General features: G+C 39.9%; 1 protein-coding gene across 1 annotated transcript; it reads left to right on the top strand.

Annotated features, from left to right (window-relative positions):
- Positions 1-7,042: 7,042 nt before the first annotated feature.
- Positions 7,043-18,277, top strand: gad1a (glutamate decarboxylase 1a; the record flags this gene model as incomplete). Its single annotated transcript, XM_080535729.1, has 16 exons — positions 7,043-7,121; positions 8,843-8,905; positions 10,872-11,024; positions 11,787-12,029; positions 12,201-12,291; positions 14,576-14,688; positions 14,951-15,066; positions 15,358-15,437; positions 15,538-15,592; positions 16,113-16,229; positions 16,387-16,451; positions 16,582-16,660; positions 16,810-16,959; positions 17,063-17,170; positions 17,675-17,764; positions 18,104-18,277. 16 exons carry the CDS (start codon positions 7,043-7,045, stop codon positions 18,275-18,277), a joined length of 1,776 nt encoding a protein of 591 aa, XP_080391855.1.
- Positions 18,278-18,884: the final 607 nt, after the last annotated feature.

The following is an 18,884-nucleotide window of genomic DNA, read 5'->3' as shown; positions in this document are numbered from 1 at the left end:
ACTAAATCAGACTCTGAGGTCTGTAAGGTTGCATTAGGAGGCATGACTGTTGCTCAGATTGGTTAGATAGATAGTCTGGTAGGTGATGTTGGATTATTATTGGTGGTCTTGTCATAGCTCTTGTGTATATGCAGATGGAGTGGTGTCAGTTGTGGAGCACCCTGGGTGACAGGCTGGGTGAAGTACTAGTAGAGTCTCCTTATCCGAGCCACTATCCTTCCTGAGGTCCTATTCAACATCAGGTGATGAGGGTGGAGGGGTGCGGGGAGTCGACACAAGAGTCAGAAAGATGCTGATGTGCGTGTGTTATGCGTATACACTGTTTATAGCTGAATGTGGTCCTTCTTCTTCAATATAAGCTACTGTATACTGTCTCTTAATTAGGGAACTAGCTCATTGCTGATTGATGGGGAAATGTACCAGTGAACACAAGATTGTATTGAGCTGAAGGCTCAAAAAGCCAATGGAACATGACTTGCAGCAGCATGTGAGTATGGTTGACTGAACCACATCTATTACGATAGCATTTTGTATTCAACATTAAACCAGTTCAATAACTGTACCTGGGCAAACAATCATGTCTAGTCATCTACACCATTGGCATGGGTTTTCTCCCACTAAGACATAGATGTCGTGATTATTCCTTATTTATTCCCTGGGATCATCTTTCAATCTTTACTCCATTATCCAATTGGTTTAAACTCAATGGACAGACATAGGTTTATTTTTCATTGATCAAATAAAAAATAATAAAATAATTAGCCTTTTTGAGTCATTAACATTTTTTATGAGAAAATTAAAGGATTGTGTTTTTGCATATTTTAATTGGCTTTTAAGGAAAGAGTGTGCTGGGTATTTTAACCGTGTAAAATGGTTAAATTGGATTCTAACTTTGACTTATTCTGGTAATGTTTTGATAAAGAGGAAATTTCATGCCATTTTGACTTTTGGAGACTCTTTAGAGACTGAAAGAAAAGTTGTGCATAGAGAACTAATATGTATCTAACTAATCATATAATCAACTCTTTTGTTGTTTTGACAATTGACTCACTAGGTGGAGATGTTGTTTGCTATTTTCCACAAATTAAAATGTTATTATGCATGAATTATATTCTAATATAATGTCTAACTTAATGTAAAGTGTGACCCTGAAAAGTCATGTAAAATGTCATAGCTAATGTTGCATTATGCTCTTGACATAACAAACATTGTTGTTTTTGGCATGGTTGTGCATGGATGCTTCTCCAGTCCAAGAATGACACATTAAGAACATGGAATGAACATGAAGAAGATACAGCTGACTGTTGTGACATCAGCTCTACACCCTGACAGTGAAGGGGACTCTGCTGACAGCTGCTCCTTCAGAGGAAGAAGAAAGGGAAAGAAGGAACTGACACTCCAGCTTCTTATACAACAATATACTTTCAGGTTTACCATATTGCATAGGTTTTTCTGTCATGCACCATTGAACATCTGTAGACCCATATTGCAAAGATAGACTAGGCTGCATAGAAGATAGTGCTGCCTAAGGAAGACCTGTAAAGATGAGGAGTGAATGATTAATGCTATGATGGTGTGAGGGCCAGATTGAAAGATTAGCCTGGACAGTCAGTGGACACCAGAGTTAACATCCCTACTTCTGAAGAAGTGCCAAGGGGGGTTAGGTGACCAAACAGACTGCTCACTTTGGAGGGCACTACAGCTCTGGACATATTTTGGAATATAATGTGAAATAATGTATATAACTATGATGTGTCATTATGAGATCATAAGAGATATATATTATATAATAATATAGCACCTTTTTGTTTGCCAGTATGTCTCTATACAGTTGAAGTTGGAAGTTTACATACACCTTTGCTAAATACATTTAGCTCAGTTTTTCACAATTCCTGACATTTAATCCTAGTAAACATTCCCTGTCTTAGGTCAGTTAGGATCAATACTTTATTTTAAGAATGTGAAATGTCAGAATAATAGTAGAGAGAATGATTTATTTCAGCTTTTATTTCTTCCATCACATTCCCAGTGTGTCAGAAGTTAACACACACTTAGTCAGTATTTGGTGGCCTTGCCTAACTTGTTTAACTTGGGTCAAATGTTTTGGGTAGCCTTCTCTTAGCTTCCTACATAAATTGGTGGAATTTTGCCCCATTCCTCCTGACAGATCTGGTGTAACTGGTTTGTAAGTCTTCCTTGCTCGCACACACTTTTTCAGTTCTGCACAGATATTTTCTATAGGATTGAGGTTAGGGCTTTGTGATGGCCACTCCAATACCTTGACTTTGTTATCCTTGAGCCATTTTGCCACAACTTTGGAAGTATGCTTGGGGTCATTGTCCATTTGGAAAACCCATTTGCAACCAAGCTTTAACTTGCTGGCTGATGTCTTGAGATGTTGCTTCAATACATCCACATAATTTCCCTTCCTTGTGATGCCATCTATTTTGTGCACCAGTCCCCCCTGCAGCAAAGCACCCCCACAACATGATGCTGCCACCCCCGTGTTGCACGCCTCCTCCTTTTTCCTCTAATCATAACAATGGTCATTATGGACAAACAGCTTGTTTCATCAGACCAGAGGACATTTCTCCAAAAAGTAAGATCTTTGTCCCCATGTGCAGTTGCAAACCATTGTCTGGCAATTTTTTATGGCACTTTTGGAGCAGTGGCTTCTTCCTTGCTGAGCAGCCTTTCATGTTATGTCGATATAGGATTAATTTGACTGTGGATATAGATACTCTTGTACCTGTTTCCTCCAGCATCTTCACAAGGTCCTTTGCTATTCTTCTGGGATTGATTTATTTACACTTTTCGCACCAAAGTGTGTTCATCTCTAGGAGACAGAATCCGTCTCGTTCCTGAGTGGTATGACGGCTATGGGGTACCATGGTGTTTATACTTGCATACTATTGTTTGTACAGATGAACGTGGTACCTTTAGGCGTTTGGAAATTGCTCCCAAGAATGAACCAGACCTGTGGAGGTCCACAAAAAAATGGCTGATTTCTTTGGAATTTCCCGTGATGTCAAGCAAAGAGGCACTGTGTTTGAAGGTAGGCCGTCAAACACATCCACAGGTACACCTCCAATTGACTCAAATTATGTCAATTAGCCTATCAGAAGCCATGACATCATTTTCTGGAATTTTCCAAGCTGTTTAAAGACAGTCAACTTAATGTATGTAAACTTCTGACCCACTGGAATTGTGATTACTTGTGTCCCAACCGACTTGCCAAAACTATAGTTTGTTAACATAAAATCTGTGGAGTGGTTAAAAAACGAGTTTTAGTGCCCCGCGGTGGCGCAGCGGTCTAAGCATTGGCCTCTAGTGCAAGCTGCCCACCGGGGACTGGGATCGAATCCCGGTCTCGCCAGACCCGGATATGGCCGGGGCTCACAGGGAGCGGCATATTGAGCGGCTGCTCCCAAGGGGGGTATAGGACTATTTCCGGACAAGGATCCGTCGGGCAACACCGCCCCCGTCTGGTGCTGGAGTAACGGTGTCGGGCTCGAGGAGCCAGACAGCTAGTCTGCCTGGCGATCTCCTCTGGGGCTGCCGGCCACGGGGTCGTGCGGCAGATCCTACGCAATAGGCAGGGGATAATTGGATGCTAGGTTGGGTGCAATTGGATACCAAATTGGGTGAAAAAGGGATAAAATCAGAAAAAATAACAAATACGAGTTTTAATGACTTCAACCAAGTTTATGTAAACTTCCGACTTCAACTGTAGATGCAGTGCACTCAGAATGCATTTTAGATGGGTGGCTAATAGAAAGTGTTACCAAATTGTTTTATTGGTCCCTGCCCCTGCTTTTTGGTTAAAAAAAATCAAATCAAATAAACGTAGCCTCGTTTGAAAGGCAAACCTTCCTATATTTATGTTTCAACATGTGCTGCATTGCCTTATTGAATAGTTTAACTTCTCTATCAGCTCTGTCCACGCCCTTCCCTTCCAACTCTTCACATCTGTTTCCATTCAGAAATTAATCAGTATTCCTCTCTTACCCTCATGCTTAATATTGGGTCTTTGTCCCAATTTGTTGATACGTACACACAACCTAATCCAGTCCAGTCCATACAGACTATAATTGTATTGCACTCGGCATCATCAACATCCGTCTATTTCATCCCAATTATTTCAATTATCAATTTATTATTTATTATTATTATATTTATTATTTATTTATATTTATAAATAAATATTTATATTTATATTTTTATATTTATATTTATATTTATATATAATATATATAATATATATATATATATATATTTATATATTTATATTTATTATTATTATTATTTATTATGTATTATTAATTTATTATTTCAATTATCTATTTCATCTATTTCACCCCTTCTCAGTAACAAGCAACCTCCTGACTTGATCGCTGCCCTCACTCACCAGTAGGATCAAGCGCCATCCTCTGGATATTGTTGTACATGATTGAAATGTAGGCTACTTCCATTGACAAATAGGCCAACTCAGACTCTCTCCCGTTGCTTTCCTTTCTCTGATCTCATCAAGATACAAGTAATGCTGCCTAAACACCCACATCTGATGTTCCCTCAAAACCTGCCTTAGATTGTGTATGAAACAGCCTGCATGTCTCCACCAGCATGTATGACAGCAGCGTCCGTCCAGTAGAGTGGCGCTGGAGGGGGGAGCTGTCCAAATGCTGAAACACACGGCGGCCGCACAAAGTCTGATGAAGTGCGCTGAAGTAGACTATAGCCTTCCTCTCACTCAGCATCAGAATGCTTATTTTTTATTTTTTTTTATTTATCTTTAATGGCCTTACTTGTTGATTTTATCCATATATGCCAAACATTGTTATGCATGATAGAGAGGAGGGCCTTAGGCCCACATTTGAATTCATGGGGGGGGGGTCTATAAATAACTCGTTCCCTTGTGTCATATTCTTGCGCATTGGGTCTATTCGTGTTGCTCTGCACCCATACGCTTTGCTATGATTACGCAAATCTGATTAATGTGTGGGTTTATTATTAGCTTCAGAAGTATTTGCGGAATGGCCCACTTGTGTCGAGTTCTGGGAGGAATCACTGATGATTCCCTACTGCCACCTTGTGGATTTTATTATAACTTCAGGTTATGCACCGATTAATTTCTAAACATTTCCACACAAAGAAATAGAGATAAATGATTAGTCGTCCAGACAATCAGAATATTTTTTGTACATAACTACTGTGTAATAACGGTCTCTAAAACGTTGTTATTGATTGCATTTAGCCTAGATACGCTCATTAGTCGAAATATATTATGTCTTAACATAATGTAATCTATAACACAAGACATAAGAACAACGGGAATAACATTAAATGACTGGTGTGTGATGATTACAGAACCTTCTATTCAGATTTCACAAGAACACGAGAACGACCTCTCTCCTCCACCCCCTCCTTTATTCCCTATGGGCGTAATGTGTTGCTCATATCAAACTTCCCAAGTCCATGTTCGTGACCAGGATTCCAAATCGAGGTATATAGCTTCAAAGACAATGAAACACTTCCCAAAAGTCACGTTATAGCTGAAAGCGACAAGATTCAGAGTAAATGTGCAGACAAAGCGGATCTGTTCGATATTGGGGGGAAAGATATGCAGCACCAGAGGAGGTTTTGGGTGGTGTGACTCATGCGTGCGTAGTAACGAATAAATAGGCAATGCGCGCTTTAAATATCAGCAAATCAAGCGTACATCACCAAAAAAGGTCACCGTGGATGGACTTTTACAGAAAATTAATATTCAAAACGCTGTTTTTCTTGGAGTAATAAAAGCGCATTACTACTAGACGCTGCATCGTTGAAGGACTTAATTTGGTCATCCTCCCCTAGTTTGTGTTTTTTGGGACTGTACCTGTTCACCTGTGCGCGTCCTCAGCTAACGGTAAGCTGCTTATTAAGATGGGTTTATTATCTTATAAATAGGCTAAATGTTCTTTGTTCATCCCAGCTCTATTGTCGTTTGAGATGCTCTAACAGGTGTGTTAAAAGCTTTCTGATTTCCCTTTTGTAGGATACAATTAGAACAAGAGAATAACATTGCACATAACAGGGTATTGTTTTGGGTCAAACGTTTTCCAAAGACATCTATTCCGTTTAATGGAACTTCTGTGTTCTGTTGGCTTTGACATAGGTTTTGTTATTGCACGAGCATATTTTTTCCTTGAAGTGACATTGACCTGCATCAGGGTCATAATTACTTGCACATCGTCATGTTAATTGAGAAGTCGCTATGCTGATTGTTAATCAATTCTGTGTATAGCCTTGGCAATAAATAATCAAACTTCATTTATTTGAGGTTTGACTTGCATGGTTGATTTCACAAATGGAAGAAATCAATGACCGATTAGACTATAAGACGTGGACCTTTCAATGTTAAAAACGATGCTTTATAGTTTTTGTCACATCTTTTATAATTGACTTCACAGTTTTGCTGTCCAACTCCCCGGTAAGGGTACTCTCCTATTCATCAAATGTAGATAGATATCAGCCTCTCTTATACAGCCATCTACTGGGTTGCCTCATTATCCCCATTGACAGTAGATATCAGGTGATGGTATTGTAAGGATTGTGGAGGATTGATGAGCATCGTTGTCTGTATGTCTGTATGGTTAATTTGATATAATGAGATGCTTCGTTTTAAGTTTTTTGCCACAGAAAGTATTGGTTTTGCTATCTCATGGATTCAGATAAATGACTGAGAAGTTACAGCTATAGCCTGTTAATTGATGTTTGAGAATAAGTGTACCGTGTCTGACAATGTCGACAGGTATATCGTGTCCTGTAGCCTATCGTTGTTTATTCTTACATTTATGTCGGGGTCTATCTTTAATTATTCATACTTTTCAAATAGTTAGACATGTCATTGTCTAGTACACATGTATGGCTCCTACAGCTATTCTTTCTCCTCTCCTTACAGTGGATTTTACTTTTCGTCTGGGTTAAAATAAGAGAGGTTTGGCAGAAAGTGACAGCGCTCTGTGGAGTGAGCAGACTTTAGTCTCGTATCTCAGGAGTGATGGCGGCGTCTGCACCTTCCTCTGACGGCGGCTCTGAACCGGAGCCCAACTCGACCAATTTACGACCACCAGGCTCAAGTAGGTCCATCACAGATAAAACGCTATTTCACTTGTGCTATTTACTTTGTGGGCAACGCCATTAATCACATCCATGGAGGGGAGAAAAAATGTGCCATTCGAAATGCTTCCCACCCCAACAAATCACCGCAGCATCGCATGCGTAGCGGACCTCCCGGCATCTGCCTGAGAATCTTGCTGTCAGAATAGGTGATGTCTTCTAAAAACACGGAATGATTTAGCAATTAGAAAAGACTAATGGCTAGGCCACCATCATGTCGGTCTCGGTAAAGAAAATAATGTACACAATAACTCATTCTTCTCTTAAAATGTCATATCATATTTATTATGTAATATATGTATTATTGTTGTTGTTATTATTATTGTTATTATTATTATTGTTATTATTGTTATTGTTATTATTATTATTATTGTTATTATTATTATTATTACTATTTATATTATTGTTAAAGCGACTGTATTTTTTCTGTGAATTTATTCTACCATGCTTGAATAGAAAGTGAGAGTGTGTTCATGCATGGGCAATTACGCGGAAAGTGGTTTGATTGTATAGCCACCCTAAATTGGCCCTAATGGCTTGTGTTCAAGCGACTTATTGTAGCTCACATTCAGTTGAAGGGGGGTGGAGAGACGTAAGCGACCAACAGCTCTACCTTAGTACTTTTCGTTAGGCCTATCCTCAAATAACACTTTCTAACATCTTTATTTGACGTCCAAGCACAATAATATTTTGCACGGCTCGCTATAGCATATGTTTCAAAACATTGTGTATGTATGTTTCAGATAAACTGCTGCTTTTATATTATAGTATCCCTGTTTATTCATTTGCAAAGTAAAAAATGAAAGATGTTCAGAAATTATTATATCAGATATTTCTCAAAAAGAGGAAAATACTGCAACCCGAGTTTTTCTCACCATAGGGATTCGGTGCAATGATTTTCTTGAGATTCCCTTTTTTGCTTTCTGGCTGGATGGATGATATACCAAAGCCATTAGACTGGTGTCATGATAATATAAGATGCATTTTACATCGAACGTACTGAAAAAATATTGAGGCGTAGTCCAATATCCGAATTAGGCGCGTGATTTGCCCATATAATCATTGTACATTATAAACGTCCCATAAGGCCTATAGTGTAGATTATAGCTCTATATATCATTTTCATCTCATTCCATATAGGCGAAAGCTTTGCATGGAAAAATATGATAAGAAAATAACGGACACCACTCCAATAGATCTGAGACACGGAGGATAATGATCTTGCTAATGATTCTATAAGCAGGGGTTAAATTGGGGTTTTGGTGGTGGAACTGTCCCATTAATTGGTTGCTTTTCCATGATATTTTTTTGGGGGGTGAATAATTCCATTCTATGTTCTCTCCCATCCCAAAATGCCCCCCCCCCCACCCTTCCCAATGTAATCCCCCCTCCCCCTTCCCTATGTAATACCTATCTGTTAATGGTCGATGTCCGGTGATGCATGTCCGATCTTTTCTATCAGCATTTCTCACCCAATTAGTTCCTAATCGCAACCCAAGCGGCCACATTAAGACTGTTCATTTGAAATGCCACGTTATGAAAAGCCTATGTCGTGATATCATTCAGAGCCAGATCTTAAATAGTTCATGTTGAGCGACGATAATCTCGTCCATTATCTGCTTTAACATGCATTTTTTTGGGAGAAATCATGTTTCTCAATAGTTTTCTAAAACCATTTTAGGCTATGACGCTTGGTGTGGAGTTGCTCAAGGATGTTCTCGAAAGTTGGGAATGAAGATTTGTGGTAAGTTTTTAAAAAAAGGCCCTATTGTTACAATATTATATATGCATTTAAATAAGTAAAGGATATAGGGGTAATATGGCTCCAGATTAAAGGCCCTATTGGTCTATGCCTCTATGCCTATGTCACATAAGCATATACTTTTTATTATTATTAGGCTATTATTATTGTATTTGTTTATCTTTGTCTTCAATGGACAGGGCCAGGCTGTGTTGTGTTGATACCGAGACATGAACAGCCTGTGCGGCTGTGATTGTGTCTCTTTCTCCTCGCATGAGTGGGCTTTAAGGCTGAAAGGATGATAATGTCGATAATGAGTATTGCCACGAGCATGCGGGGGGCTACAGCCTAAATTCGTAACAATATCGTAAACTACCCTTGCGCCCTCCAACGGTTCACCTGGGAAACATTGGATTCTTTGGGACGAGTCTGTTGGAGGTGTGACCTTGAAATAAGCATCTGTAGGCCTATCCAATATACTTTACACTTTACACATTAGCCTGCATTGAAGTAATTTGGAATAAAACAGAAATATACAGTAATTCGGTACATTCATCTCAGTAAAAACGTAAACGTGCCTACTAGTTTTAGACATTGCTTACATTGGAATAGCCTATATTTTTACGTTTGCGTCTGCTTTTGGGCGTCGGTCTTTTACATACAATTCGAAATGTTTTCCTCTGTTAATTTAAGCTTTGGTTTAGTGTTGAAATCGTTGTTGTTGGCTCCTGATGAGACCCCATCTGAAGAAAATTAGATGATTGAGATACGCCTGAAATCGCAATTCGTCAAGGTTCTGTTTTACAGAGATAGCGCTGTCAGAGAGAGAGAGCGAGAGAGAGAGAGAGAGAGAGAGAGAGAGAGAGAGAGAGAGAGAGAGAGAGAGAGAGAGAGAGAGAGAGATGCATTTCCTGATGACACTAGGGATTTAGTCTACTGTAACAGCTATAGGCCTAATTATAATAATAATAATAATTTGTATAGCACTTTTCCTGCAAACGTTCCAGCTATTAGCGACAATCGTATGATCTAATGCACGTTTAAATCCGTTTTATTAAAATATGATTTTTGCATATATTTTTAGCCAGCCAGATTCTCACGATTGATATATTATAGAGATATTAGTCCTCTAAATTCAAATTCAAATAGAGAGATCGTCAAAACAACATTTCCAACCAACATGTTAAGCCTACATTGAAAACAAAAGACTGTCCACAGTGGTAGATCCTGCAGAAATTACACGTATAATAAGACATACATCTTTGTTTATGATTCCTTGCCTTGTGAAATAGCAATCTTCCACATATGTCGACATTCATGTGAGATCACCACGTGTACATCTGAAATATTAATACAATTTAAAATGTATTAAATTATTATTAAAATAATAAAATAAGAACATGCCTATTGTCATCTCACTAGAAGATTTAGGGGAGGTGTTATAGCCTACACGTAGCCTAAAGGTGCTCAATGCATGGGTCTACACGTTGGTAAGAGATTGGTGTGTAAGATTGTGTATTCTCAATAATATCTGACAAAAACAGGCTATAATATTTCACATATATCACCAAGGCCAATTCCAACGATTAAGTCTGCCTTCAGGGTGTAATGACATCGGTTCATTGTGTGCTGTGTTCCCTGCTTACCGAAGTGGAATCTGTCGGAGGGACTAATAAGAATTTACAGCTATACTAAATGACGGCTATTTGTTTTTGCTTGGCTGGCTTTTGGTGCTGATGTCACTGTGGGCTCAACCTCCCACTGACTCTTCGTGCCATAAATAGGCTTCCCTGGGTAGGATGGGGGATCTCCTCCAAAAGGCTGTAGCCTACACACTACTGCATTGTCAGCTCAAGGATCCAGAGTAGTTTAGGCATGTGTTTTGTATAGATAGGGGATAGGGCTGTTATCAAAATGTTTGGGAGTGGTAATCACTCGTTTGATTCCTCTGCACCTTGCAACCATGTAGGGTTTCTGCAGAAGAACAACAACTTGGAGGACAAGAGCAGGATGGTGGGCTCCTTCAAGGAGCGGTCCTCTATGAACCAGTCTTGTGATAACAGCGACAGAGATTCCCGTTTCCGACAGACCGAGACGGACTTTTCAAATCTATACGCAAGAGGTAAAATTATGTTATTGTGCATTACTAAAAAATAATACATGACGCGAGAGAGGATAACGTTTGTTTTGTGCTGTTGTGTTGTAAAACTATTGAAGTGAAATTAAATCAAAACGTGTATTATTTTGTTCTGATATGTGATGAGTTCCTAAGCTAAGCCTATTCTTATCATTGTTTGATATTGTTTCGATGTCGTCAACTTTATGTCACATTTCTAAAGCTTACAGTAGTAGAATCACAGTTCAGGTTGAAACCGTGGAATGTACATAACTCTTTATTGAAAAGTATATTTAAAAGTCCAGGCTAGTTGATAGAAATGAGTCAATAGATTTGTATCTTGCCTCTGACAAGTTAGAGTTATCTTGTTTAAAAAATAATATATTTGATAGCAGCAGCCCTACTGAATGAATTCTAGCCTAATGATTAAAACATATAATACATAATCTTAAAGCAAATGTATCACTTGCAAGGGATTCAAATATGGCATTACATACATTACTTCTGCAAGTTATATTTCAACAAGAGTGAAGTAGTAGAAATAAATAGTTCACAATGAGTTTAGAAGTAGAATGCCATGTGAAATTCTACAGAAGATTGTGAAAGTGACCTTTTAGAATAGGGTTAGGGTTGTGTTAGGTAAGTGATAGCCAACAGAACCTCATTGACATAAGAAGTTATTGATCTTGAATTCCTCTGATCATTGGAACACAGCATAGAAAAAAATAAACCATGCAATTGTTGACATCTTCACGTTTCTTATCATAGATTTATTACCAGCCAAAAATGGAGAGGAGCCAACCATGCAGTTCTTGCTGGAGATTGTGGACATTCTCACAAACTATGTCCGCAAGACCTTTGACAGATCCACTAAAGTCCTGGACTTTCACCACCCTCACCAGCTCCTGGAGGGCATGGAGGGTTTCAACCTGGAGCTCTCCGATCAACCAGAGTCACTGGAGCAGATCCTGGTGGACTGCAGGGATACCCTCAAATATGGAGTCAGAACAGGTGAGAACAGAGGAGAGACAAAGGCACAAAGCATAGCCAACCAACCCTCAGGACAATCAATATCGTTCAGTAATCTACATGCTGGTTTAAAGATTACAGATAAACCTGTAATGATGACATATTCATGATAAATGCACTGAAGACAAATGTTGAATGTCATCACCCTCCCAGGTCACCCCAGGTTTTTCAATCAGCTTTCCACTGGGTTAGACATCATTGGGTTGTCAGGAGAATGGCTCACCTCCACAGCTAACACAAACATGTGAGTGTTGTTTATGATACATTTATGAACATTTGTTGCCTCATTGAAAGCCACTATATGCATGTGTTATAAAAGTATCTTGTATATATTATTGAGGTTGTCCATAAGACGTGCTTCTCCTTATTTCAGGAACATCTCAATGTTGTGAAAAAAACATAAAAACAAGATGCTAAACCAATTAATATAGTTAGAGTTACATAACTCTGATGTTAGGCATGGGTTGTGATAAGTGATTGAAAGATTCAATTTAGAAGTGAATATGTTTCGTTTGGGGAAGGCAATGCATTGAAGAAAATTACATTCTCTCAGTGTGCACAGTACATTTTGGTTGAAGCAGAAGATAACTAGAAGTGACACAAATAGGGTCCTTGGTGTGCTTTTAGCTGAAGGATCCTGAAGATGCTCTCACAGACTGTCACTCAAGCCAGTAAAATGTGGCATGGCTAACATGAAGAGGAGGAGAGATTTCAGAATCTGAGTTATATGTTTTTCTGTATTTTCCTTGTAGACCAATACTATGACTGCAGTCAGAGAATACAGTCCTACAGGCAAACTAAATGGCATATTGATTTAGCACTCAGAGTTTACATGGGTTCATTGTTTTATGTTACTATGTTTACTATTACGAGAGATAATAGTACAGCACCTGAGGATATGTGTCATTCCCCCCTGAGATTGTATGTGGACATTTCAACAATCAAGATTCAAAATGGCTTTTTCATCAGAAATACCATCTGGAAGAAAGCATAGTGATACAGAGTGTCCAGGGACCATTCCAAGATACAAGTATGCTTCATTGGCGGTTATTGTTGACCACCAGTACTCAGAGATTGCAAGCTGAGTCTACAGTCAGAGAAAGAAGCTGGTCAGAGTGTGTCAGGGTAACATGCTGATTCTGTCTATCAGCCACGGATCCCCTCAGGGCATATAGTGGTATGAAAACAACATCAAATTGAACTTGTGGTTTTGAGTCAGACCAGTGAAAAAAATAAATGACATCAATATTTTGAGAATTACTTGTATCGAGGTGTTACGGAAGTCCTCCTGGTGGAAGAGTTAGCCCACGTGCTACATGTAATGGCAACACCACTGTAGATGGGGTGAATCAGAGGGTGGGGGCTGCATACATATTTGTTATTAGCATTCACTAATTACCCCATCATCATTAATTACCCTAGACAGTTATTGATTGACACTAATAGGCTGACAATCATGTCCAGGGGTTATATCATCAGAATTAGTCTACATGAGTGAGTGAGCTAAAATTAATTTGGGACATCACTGAAAATAGCTCCAGCCTTGTTTTTACATTGTCTCTATATGTGTCGAGCTAGTAAGGGAACTGATACTGTGTATATGGCACGGTGTGATACACTGTATTGTCCCACTAATGCATTGACTTTCATTGCATGACTAGACAGGCAGTGTAATTAGAGGAGCTTTGCACAGGATATAGTGGAGAAGATAGATGAGCCTGGGCATCCTTTTAGTTCTGCATTGATAGTGCACTACCATGGAGGAAACGCTGTATTCTATGCAATACGAAACAATACCCCTATTTTGTAATTATGATTACATTTAATAAGCAACATAGCAATGACACAATTCAACACAAGGAACCTGACATATTTCTAATCACATTTTACACAATATTCATCCCAGCATAAACAGTATTTTTTATCTAAATCTAAATGTGGCGCCAAATCCGTGTTCTAAAGGATGTAAATCATTCTCTAACCATTTCTCTCAGAGAGAAAGACCATGAGGTTTACGTGGGTATTAAAGATACATTCAAGCTGAGTGGAATCTGGCCGGCAGACAAACCTCAGACACAAAGGCAGTGACATTCTCATTGTGTTACATTACATTTTTCAGTCTCTTCCTCTCGCTAACTCAGAGACAAGAGCTCCCTCTTGGTGGCATATTCTTAATGGACTTTAGAGTCTGTGACATTCATGTTCCTTCTCATTCCACGGCAGCAAATGGTATGCCTAATACAATGTGTCAGAGCTATCATCGAAGCGTGACTGTTAAAAGTACTGTAAGTGTTCCATGGTTTTCTCCTGCATGCTCCAACGTCGCATTGGGTAATAAACACCCCAAAAATGTGAGAATGCAAGAACACAGCAACAATAATCAGATATCCTCTGATATTCAAAACAATTTAGTTCACCATTATGACAGATCTTGTTATGTACAGAAGTTTAACTGCCACCTGCCTTCATTATATAGTGTCTTACCTGTGCATTTATTTTTTATTTTTTTGAATGCTCTTGTTCTTCAGGTTCACCTATGAGATCGCCCCAGTCTTTGTACTGATGGAGCAGCTGACCCTGAAGAAGATGAGAGAGATTGTTGGCTGGCCAGCTGGAGAGGGTGATGGGATCTTCTCACCAGGTGAAAGCAGAGCCAATGTTGATTAAAGAAGGTTTTGAATTCAACCATAGCTTTTCAATTAGAAATGGGAATAATCCTAGCCTCACCTTGGATCAGTGTCTTAGCAACATCTTTTAGCATCAGTTATAGTGTGGCATGACATTCATGACAGTCAGAGTTGGCTAACATAAGCACTTTCAAATCTGGAACCAGGCTAGAATAATCCTACCTTGATACTGCAGTTGTACTGAAACATTGTGTATGTTACTGTACACTCCTACAGGAGGAGCGATTTCCAACATGTATAGTGTGATGATCGCTCGTTACAAATTCTACCCAGAGGTCAAGACCAAAGGCATGACGGCTGCTCCCAGGCTGGTCCTCTTCACCTCAGAGCATGTTAGTCTCACATACTGTCTGATCCACGTATGCTGTGCATTTCACCCACAGAGCAGAACAGCTGTCTCAGAACAGCATCTTAATAATCAAAAACAGTTGCTACTTGCATTACTTGCTGTGTCATTACTTGACTGACCCTGTCTACTTAGTAAAAGTTCAAATGTAATGAAAGGCTATGCATTTAATGCTAGCAATGAAGGACAGGTCAGATGAATGGTTGATAGTACTGTATGGTGATGACCAACCTCAGTTGATGTTTAATCTAATTGTCCTTGTCATCGAACCTCATAGAGCCACTACTCTATAAAGAAGGCCAGTGCAGCTCTGGGCTTTGGAACAGAAAACCTAATCCTTCTGAGCACAGATGAGAGGTTTGTAGATCCATGTCTTACTACTGTGTACATCACTCTGCATTGTCGGGAACATTACAGAGAGAGCATTTATTTGACATCTGTCTGTCTGTTTTTTCAGAGGGAGAGTCATTCCTGCTGATTTGGAGGCCAAGGTCATTGATGCCAAGCAGAAGGTGACTTTCAGACTCATCAGTCAGATCATCCACTTAATTTAGAGAATACTTGCGTAATGATTTACTATACTGTCATGACATTACAATAAGAATAGCAGCTTATATGAATCAGAGCATTATCATTTAGAATAGGCAATACATTTTAACCAGTGTTAATTGAAGTGTATCGCCAATTAATCTAACTTGTTGAAGTGTAACACAAAAAACAAGATTATTTCCATTTTAAGGTTAATGCTTGTGCCTGCTCAAGTCTTATCTTACCCACTCACTTGCCTCTGGTTCCAAATCACTGTTTCTCTGAACTGATTCTGTTAAAGCAAAGAAGTGAGGGGAACGTTGGCTACATTGGCCACGCAATTCTGCTGTGACAAAGGCTTGCCAAGAGAACGAGTGAAATGTCTGTGAAATGTGTTCTACCCAATTTATTTCATGTCAAAGATGACAGAAAGTGAAGCATGTAATCATTTAAACTCAGTTCAGTATTACAGTCCATGTTCATTCGAATGCTGTATGCTTGCAGGGGTATGTCCCAATGTTTGTGAATGCTACAGCTGGCTCCACGGTGTATGGAGCATTTGACCCCATCCACGAGATCGCAGACATCTGTGAGAAGTACAACATGTGGCTACATGTGGACGTAAGTGAATCTTGCTACCATGAATACAGTATGGTTCCTCTAGTATAGATCATATCAGGGTTTATTATTTCAATGCATGGACATTATTGTCATAGTACATATCAGCCACTTCCATGTTTGGCCCTTATCTTCAATATGCACTGTTGTCTGTGTCCAGGGTGCCTGGGGAGGCGGTCTGCTGATGTCCCGGAAGCACAGGCACAAGCTGAGTGGCGTTGAGAGGTACAGTCATGAACATACAAGATTAAGATCAGTGGCTACCATTGCTGATAAACCAACCCTACTTACACCAGTTACTGAAGATCAGTTGTGACTAATCAGGCCTGTGCTCACTGCTCTGGTTTCTCTCCAGGGCCAACTCAGTCACCTGGAACCCACACAAGATGATGGGCGTCCCACTGCAATGCTCTGCCATTCTGGTTCGAGAGAGGGTGAGAGCAACACTGACTGTTGCGCACGCAGACATGTGCACACACAGACATGTGCACACACAGACATGTGCACACACAGACAGATACACACACACACACACACCACTTCTCCTCCGGTTGCCTTCTAATCACACTATTGTTACTTACAGGGAGTGTTAGAAGGCTGCAATTCCATGTGTGCTGGTTACCTCTTCCAGCCAGACAAACAATATGATGTAACATATGACACGGGTGACAAGGCCATCCAGTGTGGACGGCATGTAGATATCTTCAAGTTTTGGCTCATGTGGAAAGCAAAGGTACTGTATGAACACATTTTTAAATTTATTTCATGTTCTAATGGGCAAAAGGAAAACGGGATATGTTTGTTGAATCAGGTAATTTTTTTCCCCTCTCCAACAGGGAACAGTAGGGTTTGAACAGCACATTGACAAGTGCTTGGACCTCTCAGCATATCTCTATGCTAAAATCAAGAACCGCGAAGGCTACCAAATGGTTTTCGAGGGAGAGGTGAGATTTGATTCCCTCCTTCATTTTCTAGTCTGCTCTGTTTCCAAAGATAGCAAATATATCTTAAAATAGACTGCCCTATTAAAATGTCTGAGCACTGAGATATCTGATGAATATAAATCAGAACTCATTAACTGAGGCATAAGAGGGTTCTGGGGCAGTAGAATGTGGTGAGCCAGCCAGTCTGAGGTATCGAGGTGTACTACAGTATATGCTATAGAATCACCAGATCAATTGCTTGTGAATTTATGAGATTTACAGAGCCTCATATTTCAGAGTTACCTCTCAGTGGAGTTTGCTACCTCCCCCTTAGACTGTCTATTGAACCAAGACACTGCCAAAAATTATTCCTCTGCTTACTTTTTGTGGCTTACTTCACCTCTGGAACCTGGTGAAGACACGTTAAAGCAGTCAAATGATTTTTCTCCATGTATGCTGAAATTGCAGACTGAATTATTTGATCGCCTCTCGTGAATGTTGTCTCTTGTGTTCTCTCTCCCACAGCCTCAACACACTAATGTCTGCTTCTGGTACCTTCCGCCAGGCCTGCGTGGCATGCCCGAGGGTGAGGAACGGAGGGAGAGGTTGCACAAGGTAATACATGTATTACCCCCACACAGAGAGAGACAGAGAGAGAGAGAGAGGGCTAGAGAGAGACAGAGAGAGACAGAGAGAGACAGAGAGAGAGAGAGAGACAGAGAGAGAGAGAGAGAGAGAGACAGAGAGAGAGAGAGACCGCGCAGGGGCGGGGATAGTGGCGGCAGGGATAGGGAAAATAAATTGATTGATGTTCCTGGGTCTCTTGTTTGAGTTCTTGATGAGTTCCTGACTCATCAGTCATTACAACTTGTAAAGACTAAACAATTGTACGTTTGTGTAAGACAGCAGTCAGACTCACGGTTGTTTGTTTTTGTTTTTTTGTTCTCCAAACAGGTGGCCCCCAAGATCAAGGCAATGATGATGGAGTCAGGGACGACCATGGTTGGCTATCAGCCTCAGGGGAACAAGGTGAACTTCTTCCGCATGGTCATCTCCAACCCTGCGGCTACCAGGTCAGATATCGACTTCCTGACCGATGAGATTGAGAGACTGGGGCAGGACTTGTAAGAGCCACACACCCATAAGTCGGTTGCCCTTCTGGTCTCAGCGTTGTCGTGTACAGCTCTGAAAAGACCTCAAGCTAGTCTTCATGTCCCTGACTGACGTACCCTGAGCAATCATATAGGACTATGAAACTTCAGCTTGTAGGTGTTTTTAGACAGAGTACCTCAGCAAGTGGTCTGTCCCATACAGTATGTTTCTTGTCTGTTTTGTCTTTAGCAGTGACTATGCCATTGTTAGATTTGACTATTGTACAGTAGCCTACAGAAGAGTTCATATTGACATACTGTACTGAGTGATCTTGAGAGACTTTTTCCAGTATGAGCACAGTTCAAAGTGACCTCATGCCATAGATTTATTATAATGTACTGACTTGGTGCTGTGTGTTGTCCATGTAACTACTAACTATCAAGCAAGATGCACCGCCACATTGTATCCTAGCTGTTCTTTCCCTTTGATATTATGTAGTGGGAATATGTCACTCAGTCATTGTAACAGTTACGGTATTCTATTGCTGTGTTTTTAGAGCTAATGACTTTTGTGTAGATTGTGTATAGTATTGTTACATTGCTTTTGTGAAAAATATGTGTCCTAGTTTTACAGTAAGAAAATC

Source organism: Nansenia antarctica, assembly GCF_963989245.1.
Source record: "Nansenia antarctica genome assembly, chromosome: 7".
In the NCBI taxonomy this organism is placed as follows: domain Eukaryota; kingdom Metazoa; phylum Chordata; class Actinopteri; order Argentiniformes; family Microstomatidae; genus Nansenia; species Nansenia antarctica.
The sequence above is the reverse complement of the archived record's forward strand: the minus strand, read 5'-3'. Positions and strand labels throughout refer to the sequence as shown.